Here is a 27551-nt window from a genome sequence, read left to right as displayed (position 1 = left end):
GCCCAGCACAAGCCGCTAGAGGCCGCTGTTCCCAAGGAGAGGAAGGCCACAAACTGGCAAGAAGGGACTTTCTCTTACCCAACACAGGCGCCAGCTCCCCACAAACATATCTATTGCCATGAAAAGGCAGAAGAAATTGATACAGACCAAGATCACAGAGGCAAACCCTGAGGAGATAGACCTAACCAGTCTTCCTGAAAAAGAATTAAAAATAAAGCTCATAACCATGATGATGGAGATGCAGAGAAATATGCAAGAGCTATGGGATGATGTCCGGAAGGAGATTACAGAAATGAAACAATCTCTGGAAGGATTTATAACCAGAATGGATAAGATGCAAGAGGCCATTGATGGAATAGAAACCAGAGAACAGGAACGCATAGAAGCTGACAGAGAGAGATAAAAGGATCTTCAGGAATGAAACAATATTAAGAGAACTGTGTGACCAATCCAAAAGGAACAGTATCTGCATTATAGGGGTACCAGAAGAAGAGAGAGAGAGAGAGAGAAAGGGATAGAAAGAGTATTTGAAGAAATAATTGCTGAAAACTTCCCCAAACTGGGGGAGGAAATAATCAATCAGACCATGGAAGTGTACAGAACTCCCAACAGAAAGGATCCGAGGAGGACAACACCAAGACACATAATAATTAAAATGGCAAAGATCAAGAACAAGGACAGACTTTTAAAGGCAGCTAGAGAGAAGAAAAAGTTCACCTACAAAGGAAAACCCATCAGGCTATCATCAGACTTCTCAACAGAAACCTTACAGGCTAGAAGAGAATGGCATGATATACTTAATGCAATGAAAGAGAAGGGCCTTGAACCAAAAATACTGTATCCAGCATGACTATCATTTAAATATGAAGGAGGGATTAAACAATTCCCAGACAAGCAAAAGTTGAGGGAATTTGCCTCCCACAAACCACCTCTACAGGGTATTTTAGAGGGACTGCTCTAGATGGGAGCACTTCTAAAACTAAATAGATGTCATCAGAGAGAATAAAATCACAGCAAAGAAAGCAGACCAACCAAATACTAACTAAAGGCAAAAAATAAAATCAACTACCCACAAAAGCAGTTAAAGGAAGCACAAAAGAGCACAGAATTAAACAACCAACATATAAAGAACAGAGGAGGAGGAATAAGAAGGGAGAAAAATAAAGAATGACCAGACAGTATTTAAAATCGCTCAATAAGTGAGTTAAGTTAGACAGTAAGATACTAAAGAAGCTAACCTTGAACCTTTGGCAACCACGAATCTAAAGCCTGCAATGGCAATAAGTACATATCTTTCAATAATCACCCTAAATGTAAATGGACTGAATGCACCAATCAAAAGACACAGAATAACAGAATGCATAAAAAAGCACGACCCATCTCTATGCTGCTTACAAGAGACTCACCTCAAACCCAAAGACTATAGGAACAAAGAAAGACTGAAGTAACAAAACAGCAACAGAATCATAGAACCTAAGAATGGACTAACAGTTACCAAAGGGAAAGGGACTGGGGAGAAAGGGAGGGAAGGGAGGGATAAGGATGGGGAAAAAGAAAGGGGGCATTACGATTAGCATGTATAATGTGGGGGGGATGCATGGGGAGGGCTGTGCAACACAGAGAAGACAAGTAGTGATTCTACAGCATCTTACTATGCTGATGGACACTACAGTAATGGGGTTTGTGGGGTGGATTTGGTGAAGGGGGGACGCTAGTAAACATAATCTTCATGTAATTTTAGATTAATGACAACAAAATAAATAAATAAATCAATTAAAAAAAATTAAAACCACAATGAGATATCACCTCACACCATTTAGGATGACCAACATAGAAAAGACTAGGAACAACAAATGCTGGCGAGGTTGTGGAGAAAGTGGAACCATCTTACACTGCTGGTGGGAATGTGAACTCGTTCAACCACTGTGGAAAGCAGTATGGAGGTTCCTCAAAAAGCTCAAAATAGAAATACCATTTGACCCAGGAATCCCACTTCTAGGAATTTACTCTGAGAATACAGCAGCCCAATTTGACAAAGACACATGCACCCCTATGTTTATCACAGCACTATTATTTACAATAGCCAAGAAATGGAAGCAACCTAAGTGTCCATTAGTAGATGAATGGATAAAGAAGAGGTGGTACATATACACAATGGAATATTATTCAACCATAAGAAGAAAACAAATCCTACCATTTGCAACAACATGGATGGAACTAGAGGGTATTATGCTCAGTGAAATAAGCCAGGCAGAGAAAGACAAATACCAAATGATTTCACTCATCTGTGGAGCATAGGAACAAAGTAAAAACTGAAGGAACAGAACAGCAACAGACTCACAGAACCCCAGAATGGACTAACAGTTGCCAAAGGGAAGGGACTGGGGCGGGTGGGAGGCAAGGGAGGGAGAAGGGAATAGTGGTATTATGATTAGCACACATAACATAGGGGGGGCATGGGGAAGCCAGTATAGCGCAGAGAAGTCAAGTAGTGACTCTATAGCATCTTACTATGCTGATGGATAGTGACTATAACGGTATGTGGTGGGGACTTGATAATGGGGGGAATCTAGTAATTACAATGTTGCCCATGTGATTTTATATTAATGATACCAAAACAAAAAAAAATTTAAATGCTCCAAAGCATTTAAGGTGGGCTGGTAAATGTGTTGAATATACCAAAAAGCATGTCTCTTTCAGAAGTTTTGAGCCTTGAATTAAAAAATAATACAGTACTTAATCTGCATGCCAACTGGGCATTTTGCAACCAGGCTAACACTAAAGAAAGAGGCACTAAGGGAAGATCAAATCTAAGAGAAGTCCAGATTGTTTTGGTCACATGAAGTTTTGCCTATAATTTAAAAGCTAGTGATTCTTGCTTATTCACACATACAATTGGTATCATCTAAGCACTGTCATGATCAAGAATACATCATACATAAGTGGTTAACATCCAAAATATATAATGAACTCATAAGCCTCAACACCAAAACACCCCTCAAATAATCCAAATAAAAAATGGGCAGAACACCTGAATAGACATTTTTCCAATGAAGAAATACATATGGCCAACAGACATATGAAAAGATGCTCCACATCACTAATCATCACAGAAATGCAAATCAAAACCACAAGGAGATATCACCACACACCAGTTAGGATGGCCACTATTCAAAAGGCAAGAAATAACAAGTATTAGCGAGGATGTGGAAAAAAGGGAACCCTCCTCCACTGTAGGTGGCAATGTAAATTGGTGCAGCCACTGTGGAAAGCAATATGCAGGTTCCTCAAAAAGCAAAAAATCGAAATACCATACAACCCAGTAATCTTACATCTAGGAATAAACCTGAAGAAAATAAAATCCCTGATATGAAAAGATATATGCACTTTTATGTTTATTGCTGCATTATTTACAATAGCCAAGATATGGAAGCAACCTAAGTGTCCATCAGTAGATGAATGAGTAAAGAAAATGTGGTACATATACATAAAGGATATTATTCAGCCATAAGAAGAAAAGAAATCCTGCCATTTGCAACAACATGGATGGACCTAGAGAGTATTATGGTCAGTGAATTAAGCCCAGTGGAGAAAAACAAATACCATATGATTTCACTTATTCATGGAATATAAAAATAGAACAAAACAAAATGAACAAAATACCAGTAGGCTCAGAGACAGTGAGAAGTGACTGGTGGTTACCACAGGGGAGGGGCTGGAGTGGGCTTGGGGTGGGGGGGTTGAGAGGGATAAATGGGCACAAAAATTCTCAATCATAGTGTAAGTTGGTCACAGGGATGATAATACAGCATGGAGAATACAGCCAATGGTTCTGTAACATCTTTCTATATTGACAAATAGTAACTGCACTAGGAGGGAGAAAGAATTTAATAATATGGGCAAGGATTTAATAATATATTGAACCACTGCGTTATATACTTGTAACCAGTATAAAATTATATATCAACTATACTTCAACAAAAAAAAAGAATAAATCATACAAACATATACATAACAACACATAGGATTTTAGAAGAAGAGGAAAAGAATATTTTAACCAACATTCTGATAAGTTTGACATGTATTTTATTTATATTAGAATACCTATAAAAGTCCTTAAAGTATTTTAATATATTATTTATTTACACCTTTATCATCATATTTATTAAACTAGGGATAACATCTAATATTTATTTTCATTTCTTTAAATTTCATTTCATTTTAAATTTAAATAAGAGTAAACACACAGCTTGAAAATGAACATGTCCTCTTACTGCTTTGGCCAATTTGTAATTGCTTAATCTGGTATATTCCAGCAAGATCTGATGTATCTCCAACTTTAATACAGCAAAATGAGCCAGTATTGAATTATTGGAGCATTTGCATCTACCCACATTATATTAACCAAACCCTGTGTACATTAACTTGAAAGTTTCAGCTTTTTGACACTTGTTGAGAATAAGAGATTGATTACTATCTAAAAATTTTGGAGAATTTTTTTCTTCACATCTTTAGTGATTAGAAGCATGGGTTTGAAAATCAGACTATTAGAAACAGGTCTCTACCACCTACTAGCTGTGTAACCATTTAAACTCTCTGTGTTTCAGCTTTATACATGAACCTCAGATACACATCTTTGAAACAGGATAAAGTAGTCCCTGTTTCAGAGTTTTAAGTGTTAAATGCTTTGTTACATGTAAAGGACTTAGGTGTGCTTAGCATACTATAAGTGTCTCCAAAATATTAGCTATCATTACCACCATTATTATCCTTCTGAAATAGAATCATTTGTTCTTGGATACTTGGAAAAATACACTTTTTTCTCTGTTCCTAGACATTAGCCTTATTAAGAGCATCAATTTTTCTTATTTTTTATTCAGTAAGGCCTTTTAAGTCCTGATTCTCAAACTTTTATGTAGACACCTTTATAACATACTGAAATATTCCATGAACTTTCACATGATATGATCTACAATTTTAGAATCTTATTAAGAAAATATATATTATGCACAGAGGGATTTAAGGACCTCTTGTAATAACTCCACAGCCTTTCCAGGGTTTAAGACTCAGTGGTTTGGAACTATTGTTTTAATCAGATGTTTATAATATAATACATTATTAAATACATTTAGTCATATATTCACATTAAAATAAATTCAGGTTATATTTTTAAAGCCCCATGGGTAACAGCTCTTTTAGGCTCTCTTACCTCGCCCATGACTGCTATGGGTGTCTCTCCTGTGGCCTGAGCAACTCGATGTTCTACTAAGTAGAACATGTACTCGTCGTAGAGTAGACGGATCAGGTGGAAGGAGCCAAAGCTTGCAGCGCTGCGTAAGGTTAAGTCCCGAATAACCATCGAGCTGTCACAAGAGAAAAGACATATATGAAGGATTAGAGTTCTTGAAAGAAGTTAAGTCAGAGGTCTTAAGGGTTGGTATAACACACAACCTGTCATGGAATGACTGCATTATTGAAAGCAGTTGGCTTAATTCTTTCAAACAGGGTGGTAAAGAGATAATCCCCATTAAGCCCTGATTACATCCTTTTGGAGCTAGACAGGTCTTCACTGGGAAAAGCATTTTACTATCATAGGCAAGTCTGCTGATTCTATGAAACTCACAAATGGGTCAGAATTGAATAAGAAAGATTTCTGAAAGGTTGACAACTGATCAACAGCATAAGAAAAAGCAACTAAAAGTAAAAATCTTATTGATGGGTAAACATTGTCACCACTTCTCAATGATAATGACTTTGGGGTACATTTTGGAAAAAATATGTATTTGTGCTCTACAAAGGTTACAAAATATACGAAGTGATATTCTCAGATGTGGCAATACAGAATGTATGTATGTACACAGAACACTGTAAATTTTGTTGGAAGGCAAACTTTTTAAGAAATTCCAGTTTCTCACTGAGTTCCATTTAAATTAAGGTGGTTTTCCATTAATATACAGAAAAATAAAATCAGTTAAGAAGTACACATCTTTGAAAAATGTGAACATTTAATTTATAAAACATAGTACCAAAATATGAATATTAATAAAAATTAACAAAAAAACCTCTAGTATATTTTAAATGGAAATGAGTCCAAATTTTGGCCTCACTGAATATGTGCCAATCATTACGCTTGTCCATGCACTTCAAACCTCTTTAATATTTCTGAATGGGGTGTGTGTACATGTGTGTGTCTCTCTCAATACTTCTACAAAGTGGCCTTTTCTGGAGGTTTTTGGCCTATGAACACTAAAACAGCCATCATATTCTCAGATAAGAGGAAGTGAAAGAACCTCACAAATATATAGGCAGATATTCCTTAGTCTTGTTTTGCAATGAAGTTATAAAATGTCAGGCAGATGGAAAAATATTAGACTGTACTTCTGTTTTCTGTTTCTTTGTCAATTTTATTTATACAGAGGCTACTAATAAATAAAATTCTATAAGCTTGATTTGGCAAGTGACAGATCATCATTGTACATCTGCAACTCCAAGCCTTACATTTTGATTCTGGCTCTTCATTAATTTGCTATTGATCTCAAACAAATCATTCCTTGAGATTGTTTTTCCTCCTGGATGAAAATAAAAGCAGTACTTCTGGTTTTACTTAACATACATTATTATTTCAAGGATGTGAAATAAACTACTGGTGAATAGACCACTACTTAAATATAGTGCTTGTAATTATAATTTACAGAGACGGAGAAGCTGAGTTTCTTTTTCTCATTTGGTTATGGAAGCAAGAACAGGGGGTAACTCTATGATGACAGCAGAGGACCTCTCATCTGTGGATCTATTTACTAAAAAGAGAAAAAAAAAAGCATGGGTTTGGAGTTAGACAGATCCATGTTTACCACTATGTGATCTTGATGGGTAAGCATGTAATTCAACCTTTTAAAGTCCAAGGTTAGCCTGAGGGTCAAAGGAGATAATGTATATGAGATCTTAAGAAAACTATCCATTACCATACGTCTACATATATTAGAATTATAATATATTCATTATCAAAAAGAGTAGTTCTAGTGAATGACTCCTTAAAGTCATATACCTTAACAATACCTTAGGTTTAGAACTCTGTACATGAATTACTAAAAATAGACTCTTTAATTTATATGCCTAAGATATATGACAAATTCTGTTTATAATTCTATGCATGCCTTTCTTAATTTGTAAAAATAATTAATGTAAATATTGTAGCTATTTGAAATTAAACATTTCTTTTCCTATGGAAAAATTGTAAAAGGCAAAGAACCTCTACTTAAAAGAACAAAAGCAAAAACAGCACAAAAATAAGAATAAAATGTTACATAACATTTTTACCTACATTGATCCAAACTGGAACATGTGAAGTAAATACTTTTAAAAAATTAAGTAATACAGGAGCAGAATATTTGCATCTCTCTTGAAGAAAGATAGCACATATTTAAAATACAGTCCAGAGAAGAGATATGGCTAATAAACATACAGGAATATGACTAATCTTATTCAAAATTAAAGGAACTGTAAATTAAAGATACCATTTATCATTTATCATACTGTAAGAGATTATAAGATCCAGTGCTGCAGAGAATATGAGAAAAGAATGCTCATTTACTATTTCTATGCGTATAAACACACAGAACTTTGGCAGAGAGAAATTTGGCAATATTGCCAAAATTAAAAATGTATAAATCCTCTGATCTAACAATTCTAAATCTAGAAATTTACACAAATGTGCACACATAGTTTTATTGTGATAATATTTATACTAGTGAAAAACTAGTGGAAAAAACTAAATATCCATTAGTCAGATGCTGATTAAATAAATTATAATTCATTCATATATGGAATTTTATGCAATTATTTGAAGAATAAGGTAGAGAAGGCATAAAGTTAGTAACATCAAAAGGTGACTATGATATATCAAGTTAAGGAAATTAAATGTACGACATGAGTCCATTTAACATAAAAACCACCTCATGAGTTTTTTAAAAAATTCTACCCTTAAAAATATGAATAATTAATATTTTATTAGCACAGAGAGTTCACTTCATTAACATAGTATTACTCACTTTAAAAAGTTCCAACCTTTTTACCAGAATTTATCTGAAGATATATGTGGAATTTCATACAAAGTTATCATTAAAGTATTTTTTTATAATTTTATAACAATGACAAAACCTTCTAAATGCTCAAAAATAAGGGAAAAAGGGAGTATTTAAATTAAGTATGAGACATACATAGTAGAATACTGTGAGGACACTAAAATTATGTTTCCGAAGATATTTAATGCCAAGAAATGCTCAAGATATGATGTTAAATAAAAATGTTATGGGAAAGATACAGATAATAAACTAGGGTAAACAAGTGAACTCCAATTTTATATGACACTAAAAAAAGCATTTTACCAGTGGTTATTTCTGGGTATTAAATTATGGATGGTCTGTTTATTCTTTGTACATTTTTTGTATTTCCCAGGCTTTCTAAAGTGCACACATATTGATTTCATAGCAAAAAAAGTTTACTTTAAAAATTGGCATTCATTATAATATAGAAAACCAATTCTGAGTCAGCTGAATGTCAATAAATCTTTGCAGAGAAAAATATCACAGACAGAATATGTATTTCTAAATTCAAATTTTAGGCCTTATATTTACCCTTAAAATATAGTATCATATAAATGATTAGAGACTATTCATATCGAACGGCTTTCTGATATTATAGAAATACAAAGTCAATGTTTTTTTTCCCAAGAGAATTCACATTCATTCATTCAATAGATATTTATTGTATTTCTACTCTGTGCCACCAGGTTCTTATTTGAGAATGAGTCAGACAAAATTTTGGTTTCATCAGAGCTAATGTTCCAGTAGGAGAAATAAGTCAATAAAAACACAAGTAGATATAAAATATAAAGTTAGTGACAAAACCTATGAAAAAACAAACTAGGGTAAGAAGATGGAGAGTGATGGGGGCAGACATTTTTAAGTTAGGGTATCAAGAAAATTCTTTCTGAAAATGTAGTATCTGAGTAGTAACTGGACTGAAGTGAGAGAGTGAGCTATGTGAACATGTCAGCTTTCCTGGCCCAAAGGAGAGCAAATGTAAAGACTGTGAGACAGAACTATGCTTGGCATGTTCAAAGAGTAGTCATGAGGCTAGGATCGTTGGAGAACAGAGAGCAAAGAGAAGAATATATAATGAGTCTGGAGGCTACTGGTAGCTGGACCTTGTAGGGCCTTATGGGCCATGACAAGGCCTTGGGATTTTATTCTAAGTGTTCTGGACAGTTAAGTAATCACCTTATTTCACCATAAAATGTATATATAATACTAAATTCTGTTGGAAATGAAAAGAAAATGTGCTGACTTTCAGTTATAATGCTTATTTTTAAAAAATACTGATAAGCATGCCATGAAATAATTATTGTGTTTAGAAATGAATCAGCTGAATTATATTATTAATGCTATATCTACTTATTCTCTCTGTTATGCACCTCTGCCCTAACAAGCTAAGTATTAAATGACACAATTAGCAGTTTAATTGGAAACCTATTGTCCAATTCAGACTTCTGTAAGATAACGTTGCAAAGTGACTCCACTGAATTTCACGTTGCTAAGTTACCAGGAATTCAACCTCTTTTAAAATCAGAGTTATAAACATGAATTATTTTATAATAGATGAGAAATACCTTTGTGTTTATCTTTTTAATTCATGGTGTGGAAACTGAAACATATACCCTAAGACATGATACACAATCCATCTTTTTGTGTATTTGGAGATATATCACATCCTTCCTAGGAAGAAAGATGAGAACACCATAACAGTGACTCCCTTGCAAAGTATCTTTTTTAGTAATGTTTACAATTGATTCCAAAAGAGTATTACTTTTTGGAAGACTTAAATACTGCCCAGTTGTTGGCAAACCAGGTCCCCTTGTGCCCTCTTTTAAGTCACTGTATCATAGCTATAAATCTGGTTCTTTAAATATGGGATATTTGGATGACCCTCAGGGTGGCCCTGAGGAATGCCTCTTCTGTTATCCACAAAACACACAAGCTGAGAAGTGGCCCATATAACTTTTCCATTTCTGCCTAAGAAAGGCAGTGATATTTTTTTCCATTTCCCAGGGAGCCAACAGTAGTCAGGTTAGGCAAGGAGAGACCCCCACTCAGAGCAGAGGGTGTTTGTGGCAATATATCAACTGCTGCTATCACGATTTTCTGTCAGTTCATTCCTATATTTGTATGCATGTAAATATACACACAGAATTTTAAAAATTATGAGATTAACTGATTTCAGAACATGAGGGGTCTGTGTATATGACTGCCAAGTTCTTGTTACAATGCCAAAAACATGTAAAAAAAATTCTGTCATTCTGTTTCAGTGATAGTTTGTGAATGCAGTTTTTATTACTCAATATGTTCTTATGCCTCAGTAAAAACAGTTCAGATTTTAAAGGCTCTTAGGTTTCTAAGCCATTGACACTGCCTACCAGTAGGAGGTATACGTCTGTCTGAATATGCCTTTCCTTCTGTGGCCCTGAACTGTATGCCTTCAACTCTTTTTGAAATGAAAATAATAACCATAATAGTGTCTAATAATAACAAGCCAATTATCCCCAACTCAAGGAGGACAGAGGGCAGGCAAATGATGATCTACTAGGCTTGTATGTCTGCAGAGAAAAGAAATGCAAGTAAGTAATTTTCTCTCCTTTCAAGATACCTGCAAAAGATCTCTGTGGAAATGAAGACTCCAGGGGCGTATTGCTAAAATGACATCAACTAAATATAGGGAAAAAAGCCACAGGAATGAGGAAGGGCAATTCTGACATAACAATGTAAAAAAGCAGTTAAGAAGAGAAAAAAGAAAACCACCACCTTGCTTTTTCTGACATAGAGGATGCACTCTGCTTTTGGTCATATAGATTTTGGAACAACTAGCTATATAACTTGTGCTTCATTCATGAAGCACAAATGCAATCTATACGACTTTCTGGGAAAAAAATGGATGAGCAAAATATCCACTGGCAAACCTATGGGAAAATATCTGAATTCTTCTGTTACTAGTACTATTGCTGCATTACTTTGAGAACACTGTGACAGCACTGTCTAAGTCTTCCCCGTGAAGCCAGGAAAAACTTACATTTCTCAAATGCTTTACTGAAACATGCCAGTGTGTCATGAAGTCAGGCAGCACCTTAATAAGGTGTTTCTCAAATTACATGGGCTAAAGGTGTTAAGTATATGACATACTGAACTGTGAAATTATTCCACTGTTTAAACAAAACAACAATATAAGACTGGCAGGCTTTCTTTCACTGTATTTTATGCTGGCCTGGATACTAGAAAATGAATATTTGGATATAAGGTTAATTTAACTCTTAATTAAATATATATAGTGTATTTATAACTCTACTTCAATTTAAGAAATTAAGAAGTTTCTTTAAGAAATTAGGTTTGGAAATCAGGATTTCCTTAAGAAATTAGATTAAGAAAAAAGAATTGGGCCAAATCAGTTGAGAAAGAAAGAAACGACTTAAAATAAAATCCAAAGTAACTACCATCTTAATTAAAAGATCTCTGGTACCATTTTTATAAAGGTGGTCAAAACAGAATGGGAACCCTACACTTCGGGCCTCTGAGGTCGTAAGAACTGCTAGTTCCTAAATTGTTATTTATTTGTATACCATCCCTGGACTCACCACTGGTGTCCAGATGATGACCACAGTGTACCCACAGCACAGTCGGTGGTATATCCTGTGGTTACTACTTTGTGGTATGTGCATGGCTGTACAGGATCTAAATTAGGGACTGCCTAAATCTCAAAGGAGACATGGCTTTTAGGCCTGAGTCTGTGCAACCACCTCTATCTAAAAAAAAAAAAAAAAAGAACTCCCACCACAAGAACAAATGCCAGGGCCAAAAATAGAACTTACCTTAAGAAATGGAATTCTATCTGTCAATTCTATCCTACATATATTGGTATCCATGCTTAATTATACATGCTTGATTACATACACTGTGTTTTTGGCCCTTGGAACAGACCTATGGTCAAGAACTCATCCCAACATTTGCATCATATATCATATACTAATCTGAAAGCCTTTCTCTTCTAGGATTCTATGTTGATAAACAAATAGGTTTCTATCCATGTTATATTAGTCCGAAAGTGATTCTTATTGTATTATCTACTAGATTATTGGTTCTTAAATTGCCTATGCATAGAATCATAGGGAGTGAGCTTTTTGAAGAAAAAAATTTCTGAATACCCCCATTCCTAATTAGTATGCCCTAACCACCAAGATTTTGATGTAGTAGGTTTGGGGAGGTACCTAGAATTTCTCTTAACACTAATTCTGAGGTGCAGCTTGTTTGAAAACCATTGTAGTTGACAAAATTAAAAAATTAACTAGATGGTTCTGAGCATGCATCAGAATCACAGGGTGACTTTTTAAACAGCACAGATTGCTGGCCCTCAGCTCTGCAGTTTCTGATTCAGGAAAATTTGGGGAAGGGGCCTCAGAATATCCTTTTCTAATGTTTCTAAATGATAGTGATGCTACTGGTCTAGGGACCACAGTTTGAGAATCACTGAACTAGAGAATAAAGAGAAGACTGGTGTTATGTCTTCAGGGAAGAAGCCTATGTAATACATGTTTGCAAGAGGAAAGATCTGGCCCTTTACTGACTGTTGCTGAGCACACTGTCTAGAATGGAATCTTACATGTTCCCATCTGAGAACTCTAGGGATTTCCACAAAAGGCTTTCTTTTCCTAGCAGAAACTTCCATAAACTTCTGGGTACAATTCCATGAGGTTGTGATTATTGAGCTGGGTTGAAGGTAATTACAACAGGAGAGTTTCTGAAAACTGAAATATTCACTTATTTCTTCTCCTTTGTCCAAGAAGCATGTATGTGCACATGTGCACATGCACACACACATACACATATTTGCAGACTATGGAAAATAAAGCTTAGGAAAAATTGAAATGATACCTGTAGAAAGACCATTTTAGCAGAAATTGCCTGGCAGCTTTAGGAAAACTGGGTCTTCCTTCATAGGGTTTCAGTGCTTGCATCATCACATTGTCAAGCCACGCAGCCCACTGCTCCAGGGTGCTCTGCTGCTGAAGAGTCATCTTGAAGTCTGTTTCTAGTCTCTGAACCATGTTGTCATCACACTGGCACACCCAGGAGGCCTGCTCCTGGGACAGTACATAGAAAGCAAAGGAAAAGTTCAACTCAGCATCTTTTTACTGAATGTCAGCACACAAGCCATATGCATGAATGGGACATTATAATAAAATCTTCAAACAATTAAATGACTTAAGAAAATGAATGACTACCTGACAGTTGTTAAGAAAATTAACATCACCTTTGTGCATGAAAAAATGATGTGGTATAAAAGCATGCATTGATTTTCTACATTAGTTAGTTTGTGCAAAAGACTAAAATACCTGATTACTTAGGAAAAATAGAAATCTGAAACTACAGTATGCAGGGGCTTTCCATTCTGTTCAGTGTTTACATTGCTTTCAAAAGTTTTTTCTCTCTTTTTCTCCCTCCAGTCAGATAAAACTTTAAAGCCAATTCATTTGAGAAGATTTAAGTCAGATGGATAAATAGATTCACTAGGCCAGAAGTGGTCCCTCAGGACTGAAACAGAAAGCACACTGAATGGCACTAGGCAGAAGCATATGTGGTATAAGTTTTATGGATTAGGAACTGTAATCTCAAGGGCTACCAAGGCAAGGGTATGCATGCAAATTAATTCATAGAACTGAAAACAACAGTGACAACAAAAACACTTTTGAGAAGATGTAGTACCAGCAAACTGTCAGGGAATTTGATTACTACAGTTTTCCTCATTCTGATTGGGAAGTTTCATGTTTCATCATAGCAATGACAACAGGGACTTTTAAAGTTACTTTTCAATGGTTGCTGTAAGTCTTCTGTTTCCAGTGCTGTTTTACCATTTAAAAAAAGAAACTATACTCTCAAAGTCAAAATATAATTACTTGGCAATATAACATTTGACTGGGAGTCAGAGGACATAGATTTTTAATATAGAGACTGAACCAACTAAACTGACCTCGAGCAATACATTTAGTCTTATGTGAGGCTCATTTTTCCTAAGCATAAAATTAGAGAAATGAAATGTGAATTTTTAAGAATTTTTAAGTTGGATTCATTGCATACAGATGGTATTTTCAGGTTAGGCTTCTGTGGAGGTATGTCTGTGAAGGTCCTGATTCTATATCTAAAACATTACGAATATGTGTGTGTTTTTCTGAAAAGGGTGTCATTAGCTTTCATTTTACATGCTCTCAGGGGACAAGTTCATTCAAATAGATAATTTCAACTGACTAAATCCCTAATCTCCATCCTCTAGTTCTAGCATCTCTCCTGATCCTACAGACTTTACCTACTCAAGAGACATTTCAACTGTGAGGCACTTCAAATACAAAATGCCCAAACTGAGTTCTTTTATCCTCCCAGGGAAACCCAGTTTCTTCTGTATTCTCAGCTGATGGATACCATCTACTGTCCTTTCTCTTATTTAATTAGTTATAAAGTCTTTCAGATTTTACTTCCTAAATATCACTTTTAAATATTTTAAGTACACTAAAATATGAATATAGAAAAAACTGAAAATACAAGTAAACAAAAACAAAATATTAATATCTATAATGCCAACACTAAGAGCCCTAACTACAGCATGAAGATGTATATACCTTTCAGACTTTTCACATGCAACATATGTTCATGAATATATAAATATTTAGAATAAAAGAGGATCATATAATATACCTTACAAAATATATTGGTTTTACTTAACTATATATAACTGAATTTCCATGTAGGCAAACATAGAGCTGTATTTATTGTTCAATGATTGAATTTGCTTCAATATATACATACACCATTATTTGGATAACTAATTGCATATAATCATTTATATCCATTTCAATTTTACTATTAGGAATAATGTTGGAATTAGCAATCTTGTACAGTATCTTTGATTATTTTTGCACTTAATCCTATATGATAAATGTATATAAGAATAGTTAAGATCTTTCAATATAGACTGTCAAATGACCCCCAAATTTTGTATCAGTTTAAGAGTTCAAGAGAATGCCCAGGGAAAAATTTAGGGATCAAGGAAAGGATAAAAAACGTTTGTATTTTCATTAATGTCCAGGCATTTTTTAAATTGTGGTAAAACACACATAAAATAAAATTTATCATCTAAGCATTTTTAAGTGTACAGTATAGGAGTGTTAACTCTCTCCTCCTTATTGTGCAATAGACCTCTAGAACATTTTCTTCCTGCAAAACTGAAACTCCATACCCATTGTAGGGGGAGGTTCTTTTTTGTTTGTTCATGCATTGATAACAGGAAGAAGGAACATTTTGGTATCCTGGCAAGAATTTAATTTCATCTTACTATAAATGCAAACTCACTGTTTACTTGGAAGTTAGTTTTGCTGAGAGAATGATTGGAAACCAAAATCTAACTTAGAAAGATAAAACCACAGGGCATTATTTTGGCTTTAAAAATAACTTTATATTATATTTCATTTTACTACTCTGACGACTGAAAATATAGTAACAGTAAAGTACCCTGTAAATATTCCTTCTGAAAGGAATTTGGATATCTGAAGCCTATAAATGGAAAAAGCTAAGGATGAATATTAAAGATATTCTTCATTTACAAATAAGTTTTATACAAAATTATAATGAGTTGATCGATTCAAAATCAGAGTGTCTTTTAAATAGAGAAACACAGGTTAATGCAATGGTTAGGTTATCAAGTCAACCCACCCAAACCCATCTGGCCATAAAGTAGATGAAAAACTATCTATTTACCTAAAAAAATGAGAAAACAATTTCACTGTACTGCTTTCAATTAAAACAAACCAATAATACTGTAATAGAATACATGAGGAAAAGATTTAAATAGAGAAGAATGAAGTGATGAAAGAGATTTATGGATATCCTAAAAGAAACTTTTTAGTACTTTCAAGCTCTTAAGAGTATTATGATATTGACACTTAGGTGTAATTTCATTGTTTTAAATCAAAGTGTCCTTATTACAAGAGCATCACCCTTATTATATGTATCAGCCTTGCTGTGAATGAGGGTAAAATCTTGGAGGGGTAGTGACGACTTCCAAATGATTAGAAGAGGGCAATAAAGGTGGACCTGGGAGGCAGAAGACTGAGAAAACCAGAGTAATCTAAGGAAACCATGCAAAGCTTCCAACACAAAAGGAAAGAAATTAAAGAAGGAATATGTCACCTAAGAAAGAAATTGCTATTAAAATGCACAGAGTTGTGAGAGGAAAATGTGGGGGGAAATGAAGTGTGCACCGCTGTGTTCATAGCTCTCTTAGGAAAAGAAGCAGTGTTGGAGAACAGATTTTCAATCATACAGGTTTTAGCACTGATAATTGTTACATGGACCCAGGAAAACTTGTTAGTTGAGAACAAAGGGAAAAGGTAGTATCTGAGTTGGTGGGTGGAGGATGAGTAGGAGAACAGATATATAATTGACCACTTATATCCAAAGATGTTCTTGACTTTGGTGTTTATAACCTAGAAGAACTAATTTGCATAAATAATAATACAGTTGCAGATACACAAATACAGAGAAAAAAATCAAAAACCTTTCTGAGACATTCTTAGGAGTCAATCTTAAGTACATTTTCTGTTACTGAACTTAAATTACTTTTTGAAACTAGAAGTTGCCTTACTACAACTTTTCTTAAGGTATTTTTAAACATATCTTCTCTGAATGAAGATTAGAAATAAACATCACAGCATGAATTTTATGGCAATATGAGCTTCTAATGTTCTCAATAAAATTAGTTGATATAAATTTCATTGAATTATGTAAAATTAATGGCTTTGTAAAGCTGAAAGTTTGTTCTTGTAAATGTTATACATTTGCATGTGTGTATGTATATGTATGTGTGTTTGAATACAGATGCATAGATAGATTTTTTAAAACTTTCTATTCATCAGAAATTTGAACCCAATTCATGAGTTAGAATGAACTTAACTAATTTGCTATACTCCAAAATGAATCAAGCCCAAAGATTCCTTTATGACTTCTCTTAAATGATAGAACTAAACCAGAACTGCAGATTAAAATTTATAGGAAATGGAGTTTCCTAAATATATAAATAAGTAGTTTATTTTTAAGCAGTGGTATTGTTTTTTAACAGTTTTATTGAGATATAATTTATATATCATATAATTCACTCATTCATTACAGTTCAATGGCTTCTTTTAGTATATTCAAAGTTGTACATCTATCATCACAATTTTAGAATGTTTTTATTTCCACAAAAAGAAACCCCACATCCCTTATCTGTCACTTTCTAATACCTCAGTCCCCATGATGCAGACATCCACTAATCTACTTTCTGTCTCTACAGATTTATGTATTCTCACATTTCATATAGATGGAATCACAGTATTTGGCCCTCTGTGTCTGGCTTCTTTCACTCAGCATAATATTTCAAGGTTCATCCATGTTCTAGCATGCATCAGAATTGCATTTCTTTTTATTGCCCAATATTGCATTGTGTGGATATATAGCATTTTGCTTATAAATCAGTAATCAGTTAATGGACATTTGGGTTGTTTCTACTTTTAGGTAGCTAATAGGAATAATGCTGCCAGGAACATCATGTACAGGTTTTTATGTGGACATGTTTTCATTTCTCTTGGTATACCCAGATATGAAACTGCTGCATCATATGATTAAGTGTACATTTACTGTTTTGATATGGTAACAACTAGCTTCATTACTATAGTATTCAAAATAAAGCATTTGTTAGGATTCCACAATATTCCAAAATTAGCTTTTTTCAAAGTGTACTTTACCGTACAAGTGAGTAGTTTGATTGCAAGATTAAAATACATTTTTTTCACTTAGACAATCAAAATAGACAACAATATTATACCTAATTCTTTACAAATGAACAAATATAGAGTAAGCACCTATAGCAAAGTCTGAAATAAAATTGTTTTTAGTTCCTTTAAGGTGGGTGTCACTATTAAAAACAAATGTCTAATGGGGATAACAGGAAGATGGCAGTGTGAGTAGTTCAGTGGAAATCTCCTCCCAAAAATATACATATTTATGAAAATACAATAAATACAACTATTCCTAATAGAGACACCAGTGGATACAGTACAACAGCCAGGATACATCTACATCTGTGAGAACTCAACATCACATGAAGGGGGTAAGATACAAGCTGCGGCCAGGCGGGACCTGAACGCTCCCCCACCCCAGAATCCGGTGGGAAGAAAGAAGTCGGAACAGGGAGGGAGTAAAATCCCCGGACTGCTAAACAACCAGCTCTAGAAATTTGCACCCAAAGCGCTGACACAAAGTACACGGGATGCTGGATATTAGAGAAACGGAAAAGCAAAACCTGCGGGCAGGTCCCCACAACTGGCACGCCTGAGACAAAAGAAAAGCGAGTGCTTTTTGCAACACTTAAAGAGACAAGGACCCTACAGCTGGACGAAGTCGTTCAGGCACGCTTCGCCAGCAGCTGGGAATCTGGGAGAACTTTAGGCGCACTAACTCCTTGGGCGGCAGCACAGCTCTGAAGCCCCTCGTGGCACTAAGCAGCCTGCCAGTCGTTCCAGCAACTAGTGCGGACATGGACACACCAGCCAAAAAGTGGGAGAGTGGCAGTGCATGCCAGGGGCAGTGGAGCCAGAGGGGACTGGGAGCAGCCTGCATGCACCGGCGGCGCCAGAGGGGACTGGGAGCGGCTTGTGCGAGCCCGCCGCAGCAGCAACTGAGCAGCCCGGGAGCGGCACGCACACGCTGATGGCAATAGCGCCAGAGGAGCCTGGGAGAGGTCCAAGCGAGTCCACAGTGGCGGCAACCGAGCGGCACGGGAGGGGCCCACAAGTGCCAGTGGCGGAAGCACCAGAGGGGCATGGGAGAGGCCAACACACACCTGCAGCAATGCCAGAGGGAGCAGCCACAATCCTAGCAGCCGACCGGAATCCCAGCCCGACGCACAGCCACCCGGGCCAGACCTAAAGGCTGCTGCTGACACACAGTTGCCCAGCAGGGGTGCCGCTATCGTGGAGGAGTGCACCTGGCATGTCTGCCACTCACTGCAGGGCTGTGTGTGTCTATGACGGAGACCCTGCCCAAAGAAGCATAGAGGATCAACCCACTGGCTGCTCCAGGAGTGTGGGTAACTGACACAGGCAGTGGAGAAGGGCAAGGCATCCAGCAAGCAAGAAAGGACTTTCTTCTTGCAGCTTACACACCCACAACCTGCCTACAGCCACAGCTATCACCATGAATAGGCAAAAAAATTTAGTCCAGTCCAAAACAGTTCAGACAATACCTGAGAGAGGATCTGCAGAGACAGACCTAACCAGTCACCCTGAAAAAGAATTCAAAATAAAAATCATAAACATGCTGACAGAGCTGCAGAGAAATACACAAGAGTGAAGGGATGACGTCTGGAGGGAGATTACAGAAATGAAACAATCTCTGGAAGGATTTATAAGAAGAATGGATAAGATGCAAGAGGCCATTGATGGAATAGAAACCAGAGAACAGGAATGCACAGAAGCTGACACAGAGAGAGATAAAAGGATCTCCAGGAATGAAACAATATTAAGAGAACTGTGTGAGCAATCCAAAAGGAACAATATCCACATTATAGGGGTACCAGAAGAAGAAGAAACAGAAAAGGGATAGAAAGTGTCTTTGAAGAAATAATTGCTGAGAACTTCCCCAAACTGGGGGAGGAAATAGTTGCTCAGACTACGGAAGCACACAGAACTCCCAACAGAAGGGACCCAAAGAGGACAACACCAAGACACATAATAATTAAAATGGCAAAGATCAAGGACAAGGACACAGTAATAAAGGCAGCCAGAGAGAGAAAAAAGGTCACCTACAAAGGAAAACCAATCAGACTATCATCAGACTTCTCAACAGAAACCTTACAGGCCAGAAGAGAATGGCATGATATATTTAATGCAATGAAACAGAAGGGCCTTGAACCAAGGATACTGTAACCAGCATGATTATCATTTAAATATGAAGGAGGGATTAAAAAACTCCCAGACAAACAAAAGTTGAGGGAATTTGCCTCCCACAAACCACCTCTACAGGGTATCTTAGAGGGACTGCTCTAGATGGGAGCACTCCTAAAAAGAGCACAGAACAAAACACACAACATATGAAGAATGGAGGAGGAGGAATAAGAAGGGAGAGAAATAATCATCAGACTGTGTTTACAATAGCTCAAAAAGTGAGTTAAGTTAGACAGTGAGGTAGTAAAGAAGCTAACCTTGAACCTTCGGTAACCACAAATCTAAAGCCTGCAATGGCAATAAGTACATGTCTCTCAAGAGTCACCCTAAATGTAAATGGACTCAATGAACCAATCAAAAGACACAGAGTAATAGAATGGATGAAAAACCAAGACCCATCTATATGCTGCTTACAAGAGACTCACCTCTAACCCAAAGACATGCACAGATTAAAAGTCCAGGGATGGAAAAAGATATTTCATGCAAACAACAGGGAGAAAAAAGCAGGTGTTGCATAACTAATATCAGACAAAATTGACTTCAAAACAAAGAAAGTAACAAGAGATAAAGAATGACATTACATAATGATAAAGGGCTCAGTCCAACAAGAGGATATAACCATTATAAACATATATGCAACCAATACAGGAGCACCAATATATGTGAAAGATATACTAACAGAATTAAAGGAGGAAACAGAATGCAATGCATTCATTTTGGGAGACTTTAACACACCATTCACTCCAAAGGACAGATCCACCAGACAGAAAATAAGTAAGGACACACAGGCACTAAAAAACACACTAGAACAGATGGACCTAATAGACATCTATAGAACTCTACATCCAAAAGCAACAGGATACACATTCTTCTCAAATACACATGAAACATTCTCCAGAACAGACCACATACTAGGCCACAAAAAGAACCTCAGTAAATTCAAAAAGATTGAAATTCTACCAACCAACTTTTCAGACCTCAAAGGTATAAAACTAGAAATAAATTGTACAAAGAAACCAAAAAGGATCACAAACACATGGAGGCCTAACAACACGCTCCTAAATAGTCAATGGATCAACAACCAAATTAAAATGGAGATCCAGCAATATACAGAAATATATGACAACAACAACACAAAGCCCCAACTTCTGTGGGATGCAGCGAAAGCAGTCTTAAGAGGAAAGTATATAGCAATCCAGGCATATTTAAAGAAGGAAGAACAATCCCAAATGAATAGTCTAATGTCACAATTATTGAAATTGGAAAAAGACGAACAAATGAGGCCTAAGGTCAGCAGATGGAAGGACATAATGAAGATCAGAGAAGAAATAAATACAATTGAGAAGAATAAAACAATAGAATAAAAAATCAATGAAACCTAGAGCTGGTTCTTTGAGAAAATAAACAAAATTGATAAGCCTCTAGCCAGACTTATTAAGAGAAAAAGAGAGTCAACACACATCAACACAATCAGAAAGGAAAAAGGAAAAATTGCGATGGACCCCACAGAAATACAAAGAATTATTGGAGAATACTACGAAAACCTATATGCTGACAAGCTGGAAAACCCAGGAGAAATGAACAGCTTTCAAGAAAAATACAACCTTTCAAGACTGACCCAGAAAGAAACAGAAAATCTAAACAGACCAGTTACCAGCAACGAAACTGAAGCGGTAATCAAAAAACTACCCAAGAACAAAACCCCCAGAAAAAAATGGGCATAGAATTTTATCAGACATACAGAGAAGAAATAATATCCACTGTCCTTAAAATTTTCTAAAAAATAGAAGAGGAGGAGGCGTGAGTAGAGCAGCGGAACTCTCCTCGCAAAACCACATAGAATTATGAAAATATAACAAAGACAACTCTTCCTAAAATAGAGAGCAGAGGACACAGGACAACATCCAGACCACATCCACACATGCGAGAACCCAGCACCTCGTGAAGGGGGTAAAATACAAGCCCTGGCCCGGCAGGACCTGAGCACCCCTCCCCCCGGCTCCTGGCGGGTGGAAAGAAACCAGAGGTTTTTTTTTTTCTATTTTGGCGAGTGCTTTTTGGAAGCCTTAAAGGGACAGGGACCCCAATACCAGGGAAACAGGGCAGTAAGACCGGTGAGCGGGCGCCTGAGACCGGCGCCTGAGGACAAAGAAATCATGTGTTTTTTCTTGGCCAGTGCTTTTTGGAATCCTTAAAGGGACAGGGACCCCAATACTAGGGAAACACGGCAGCAAGAACGGTGAGCGGTGCCTGAGACAGACGCCTGAGGACAAAGAAAATCGAGCGTTTTCCCCTTTTTCTTTGGCGAGTGCTTTTTGGAAGCCTTAAAGGGACCGGGACCCCAATACTACGGAAACAGGGCAGCAAGATCGGTGAGCAGGTGCCTGAGACCGGTGCCTGAGGACAAAGAAAATTGCGCGTTTTTCCCATTTATTTGGCGAGTGCTTTATGGAAGCCTTAAAGGGACAGGGACCCCAATACTAGGGAAACAGGACAGCAAGACTGGTGAGCGGGTGCCTTAGAGCGGCACCTCAGGACAAAGAAAATCGCGCGATTTTTCCTTTTTTTCTGTTTTTCCTCTTTCGTTGTTGCTGTTGTTGTTTTGGTTTGGAGAGTGCTTTTTGGAAGTCTTAAAGGGGCAGGACAGGACACTTAGCCCAGAGGCAGGGAATCTGGGGATCTCTGGGCACTCTAAACCCCTGGGCAACAGGGAGCACAGAGGCCCATGACGGAGATAAACAGCCTCCTGGCCGCTCCCCCTCCAACGGGGCTCCACCATTTTGGAGGAGGAGCCCCAGCCAGGCCACCCCACAGCAACAGCAGAGATAAACTCCATAGCAACAGGGCAGGTAGCAGAAGCCCTGTCTGCGCACAGCCACCAAGCATAAGGCACTAAAGGTCGCTTTTCTCCCAGGAGATGAAGGCCACAAATCAACAAGAAGGAAAGCTCTTCCAGCTGTCACTCGTACCAGCTCTGCAAACTATCTCTATCACCATGAAAAGGCAAAACTACAGGCAGACAAAGATCACAGAGACAACACCTGAGAAGGAGACAGACCTAACCAGTCCTCCTGAAAAAGAATTCAAAATAAAAATCATGAACATGCTGACAGAGATGCAGAGAAAAATGCAAGAGCAATGGGATGAAGTCCGGAGGGAGATCACAGATGTCAGGAAGGAGATCACAGAAGTGAAACAATCCCTGGAAGGATTTATAAACAGAATGGATAAGATGCAAGAGGCCATTGAAGGAATAGAAACCAGAGAACAGGAACGTATAGAAGCTGACATAGAGAGAGATAAAAGGATCTCCAGGAATGAAACAACACTAAGAGAACTATGTGACCAATCCAAAAGGAATAATATTCATATTATAGGGGTACCAGAAGAAGAAGAAAGAGGAAAAGGGATAGAAAGTCTCTTTGAAGAAATAATTGCTGAAAATTTCCCCAAACTGGGGGAGAAAATAATCGAACAGACCATGGAAATACACAGAACCCCCAACAGAAAGGACCCAAGGAGGACAACACCAAGACACATAATAATTAAAATGGCAAGGATCAAGGACAAGGAAAGAGTTTTAAAGGCAGCTAGAGAGAAAAAGGTCACCTATAAAGGAAAACCCATCAGGCTAACATCAGACTTCTCGACAGAAACCCTACAGGCCAGAAGAGAATGGCATGATATATTTAATGCAGTGAAACAGAAGGGCCTTGAACCAAGGATACTGTAACCAGCATAATTATCATTTAAATGTGATGGTGGGATTAAACAATTCTCAGAGAAGCAAAAGCTGAGGGAATTTGCTTCCCACAAACCACCTCTACAGGGCATCTTACAGGGACTGCTCTAGATGGGAGCACTCCTAGAAAGAGCACAGAACCAAACACCCAACATATGAAGAATGGAGGAGGAGGAATAAGAAGGGAGAGAAGAAAAGACTCTCCAGACAGTGTATATAACAGCTCAATAAGCGAGCTAAGTTAGGCAGTAAGATACTAAAGAGGCTAACCTTGAACCTTTGGTAACCACGAATCTAAAGCCTACAATGGCAATAAGTACATATCTCTCAACAGTCACCCTAAATGTAAATAGACTTAATGCACCAATCAAAAGACACAGAGTAATAGAACGGATAAAAAAGCAAGACCCATATATATGCTGCTTACAAGAAACTCACCTCAAACCCAAAGACAAGCACAGACTAAAAGTCAAAGGATGGAAAAACATATTTCAGGCAAACAACAGTGAGAAGAAAGCAGGGGTTGCAGTACTAATATCAGACCAAATAGACATCAAAACAAAGAAAGTAACAAGAGATAAAGAAGGACACTATATAATGATAAAGGGCTCAGTCAAACAAGAGGATATAACCATTCTAAATATATATGCACCCAACACAGGAGCACCAGCATTTGTGAAACAAATACTAACACAACTAAAGAGGGAAATAGACCGCAATACATTCATCTTAGGAGACTTCAATACACCACTCACCACAAAGGGTAGATACACTGGGCAGAAAATAAGTAAGGACACACAGGCATTGAACAACACACTAAAACAGATGGACCTAACAGACATCTATAGAACTCTACATCCAAAAGCAACAGGATATACATTCTTCTCAAGTGCATATGGAACATTCTCCAGAATAGACCACATACTAGCTCACAAAAAAGGCCTCAGTAAATTCCAAAATATTGAAATTCTACCAACCAATTTTTCAGACCACAAAGGTATAAAACTAGAAATAAATTCTACAAAGAAAACAAAAAGGCTCACAAACACATGGAGGCTGAACAACATGCTTCTAAATAATCAATGGATCAATGAACAAATCAAAATAGAGATCAAGGAATATATAGAAACAAATGACAACAACAACACAAAGCCCCAACTTCTGTGGCACGCAGCGAAAGCAGTCTTAAAAGGAAAGTATAGAGCGATCCAGGCATACTTGAAGAAGGAAGAACAATCCCAAATGAATAGTCTTAACATCACAACTATCGAAACGGGAAAAAGAAGAACAAATGAGGCCTAAAGTCAGCAGAAGGAGGGCCATAATAAAGATCAGAGAAGAAATAAACAAAATTGAGAAGAATAAAACAATAGCAAAAATCAACGAAACCAAGAGCTGGTTCTATGAGAAAATAAACAAAATAGATAAGCCTCTAGCCAAACTTATTAAGAGAAAAAGAGAATCAACACAAATCAACATAATCAGAAATGAGAATGGAAAAATCACGACAGACCCCACAGAAATACAAAGAATTATTAAACACTACTATGAAAACCTATATGTCAACAAGCTGGAAAACCTAGAAGAAATGGACAACTTCTTAGAAAAATACAACCTTCCAAGACTGACTAAGGAAGAAACACAAAAGTTAAACAAAACAATTACGAGCAAAGAAATTGAAGCGGTAATCAAAAAACTACCCAAGAACAAAACCACCGGGCTAGACAGATTTACCTTGGAATTTTATCAGACACACAGAGAAGACATAATACCCATTCTCCTTAAAGTTTTCCAAAAAACAGAAGAGGAAGGAATACTCCCAAACTCATTCTATGAAGCCAACATCACCCTAATGCCAAAACCAGGCAAAGACCCCACCAAAAAAGAAAATTACAGACCAATATACCTGATGAATGTAGATACAAAAATACTCAATAAAATATTAGCAAACAGAATTCAACAGTATATCAAAAGGATCATACACCATGACCAAGTGGGGTTCAACCTAGGGATGCAAGGATGGTACAACATTCGAAAATCCATCAACATCATCCACCACATCAACAAAAAGAAAGACAAAAACCACATGATCATCTCCATAGATGCTGAAAAAGCATTTGACAAAATTCAACATCCATTCATGATAAAAACTCTTAGCAAAATGGGTATAGAGGGCAAGTACCTCAACATAATAAAGGCCATATATGATAAACCCACAGCCAGCATTATACTGAACAGCGAGAAGCTGAAAGCATTTCCTCTGAGATCGGGAACCAGACAGGGATGCCCACTCTCCCCACTGTTATTCAACATAGTACTGGAGGTCCTAGCCATGGCAATCAGACAAAACAAAGAAATACAAGGAATCCACATTGGTAAAGAAGAAGTTAAACTGTCACTATTTGCAGATGATATGATACTGTACATAAAAAACCCTAAAGACTCCACTCCAAAACTACTAGAACTGATATTGGAATACAGCAAAGTTGCAGGATACAAAATTAACACACAGTAATCTGTAGCTTTCCTATACACTAACAATGAACCAACGGAAAGAGAAATCAGGAAAACAATTCCATTCACAATTGCATCAAAAAGAATAAAATACCTAGGAATAAACCTAACCAAAGAAGTGAAAGAGTTATACTCTGAAAACTACAAGTCACTCTTAAGAGAAATTAAAGGGGACACTAACAAACGGAAACTCATCCCCTGCTCATGGCTAGGAAGAATTAATATCGTCAAAATGGCCATCCTGCCTAAAGCAATATACAGATTTGATGCAATCCCTATCAAATTACCAGCAACATTCTTCAATGAATTGGAACAAATAATTCAAAAATTCATATGGAAACACCAAAGACCCCGAATAGACAAAGCAATCCTGAGAAAGAAGAATAAAGTAGGGGGGATCTCACTCCCCAACTTCAAGCTCTACTACAAAGCCATAGTAATCAAGACAATTTGGTACTGGCACAAGAACAGAGCCACAGACCAGTGAAACAGATTAGAGACTCCAGACATTAATCCAAACATATATGGTCAATTAATATTTGATAAAGGAGTCATGGACATACAATGGCAAAATGACAGTCTCTTCAACAGATGGTGCTGGCAAAACTGGACAGCTACATGTAGGAGAATGAAACTGGACCATTGTCTAACCCCATATACAAAAGTAAACTGAAAATGTATCAAAGACCTGAATGTAAGTCATGAAACCATTAAACTTTTGGAAAAAAACATAGGCAAAAACCTCTTAGACATAAACATGAGTGACCTCTTCTTGAACATATCTTCCTGGGCAAGGAAAACAACAGCAAAAATGAGCAAGTGGGACTACATTAAGCTGAAAAGCTTCTGTACAGCAAAGACACCATCAATAGAACAAAAAGGAACCCTACAGTATGGGAGAATATATTTGAAAATGACAGATCCGAGAAAGGCTTGACGTCCAGAATATATAAAGAGCTCACACGCCTCAACAAACAAAAAACAAATAACTCAATTAAAAAATGGGCAGAGGAACTGAACAGACAGTTCTCCAAAAAAGAAATACAGATGGCCAAGAGACACATGAAAAGATGCTCCACATCGTTAATTATCAGAGAAATGCAAATTAAAACTACAATGAGGTATCACCTCACACCAGTAAGGATGGCTGCCATCCAAAAGACAAACAACAATAAATGTTGGTGAGGGTGTGGAGAAAGGGGAACCCTCCTACACTGCTGGTGG

General features: G+C 36.9%; 1 protein-coding gene across 8 annotated transcripts in view; it reads right to left on the bottom strand.

Moving 5' to 3' along the window:
• Positions 1–27551, bottom strand: part of RFX3 (regulatory factor X3) — a 317106-nt gene that overhangs the window by 27342 nt on the left and 262213 nt on the right. For all 8 annotated transcript variants that reach the window (XM_073228583.1, XM_073228580.1, XM_073228582.1 and 5 more), the window contains 2 exons: positions 12975–13183; positions 5210–5363 (listed from right to left, as the gene is read on the bottom strand). In XM_073228583.1, coding sequence (XP_073084684.1) covers positions 5210–5363; positions 12975–13183 — 363 coding nt within the window. The remainder of the gene's footprint in view (positions 1–5209; positions 5364–12974; positions 13184–27551) is intronic.

This window comes from Manis javanica, chromosome 2 (assembly GCF_040802235.1).
Source record: "Manis javanica isolate MJ-LG chromosome 2, MJ_LKY, whole genome shotgun sequence".
NCBI lineage: Eukaryota > Metazoa > Chordata > Mammalia > Pholidota > Manidae > Manis > Manis javanica.
The sequence above is the reverse complement of the archived record's forward strand: the minus strand, read 5'-3'. Positions and strand labels throughout refer to the sequence as shown.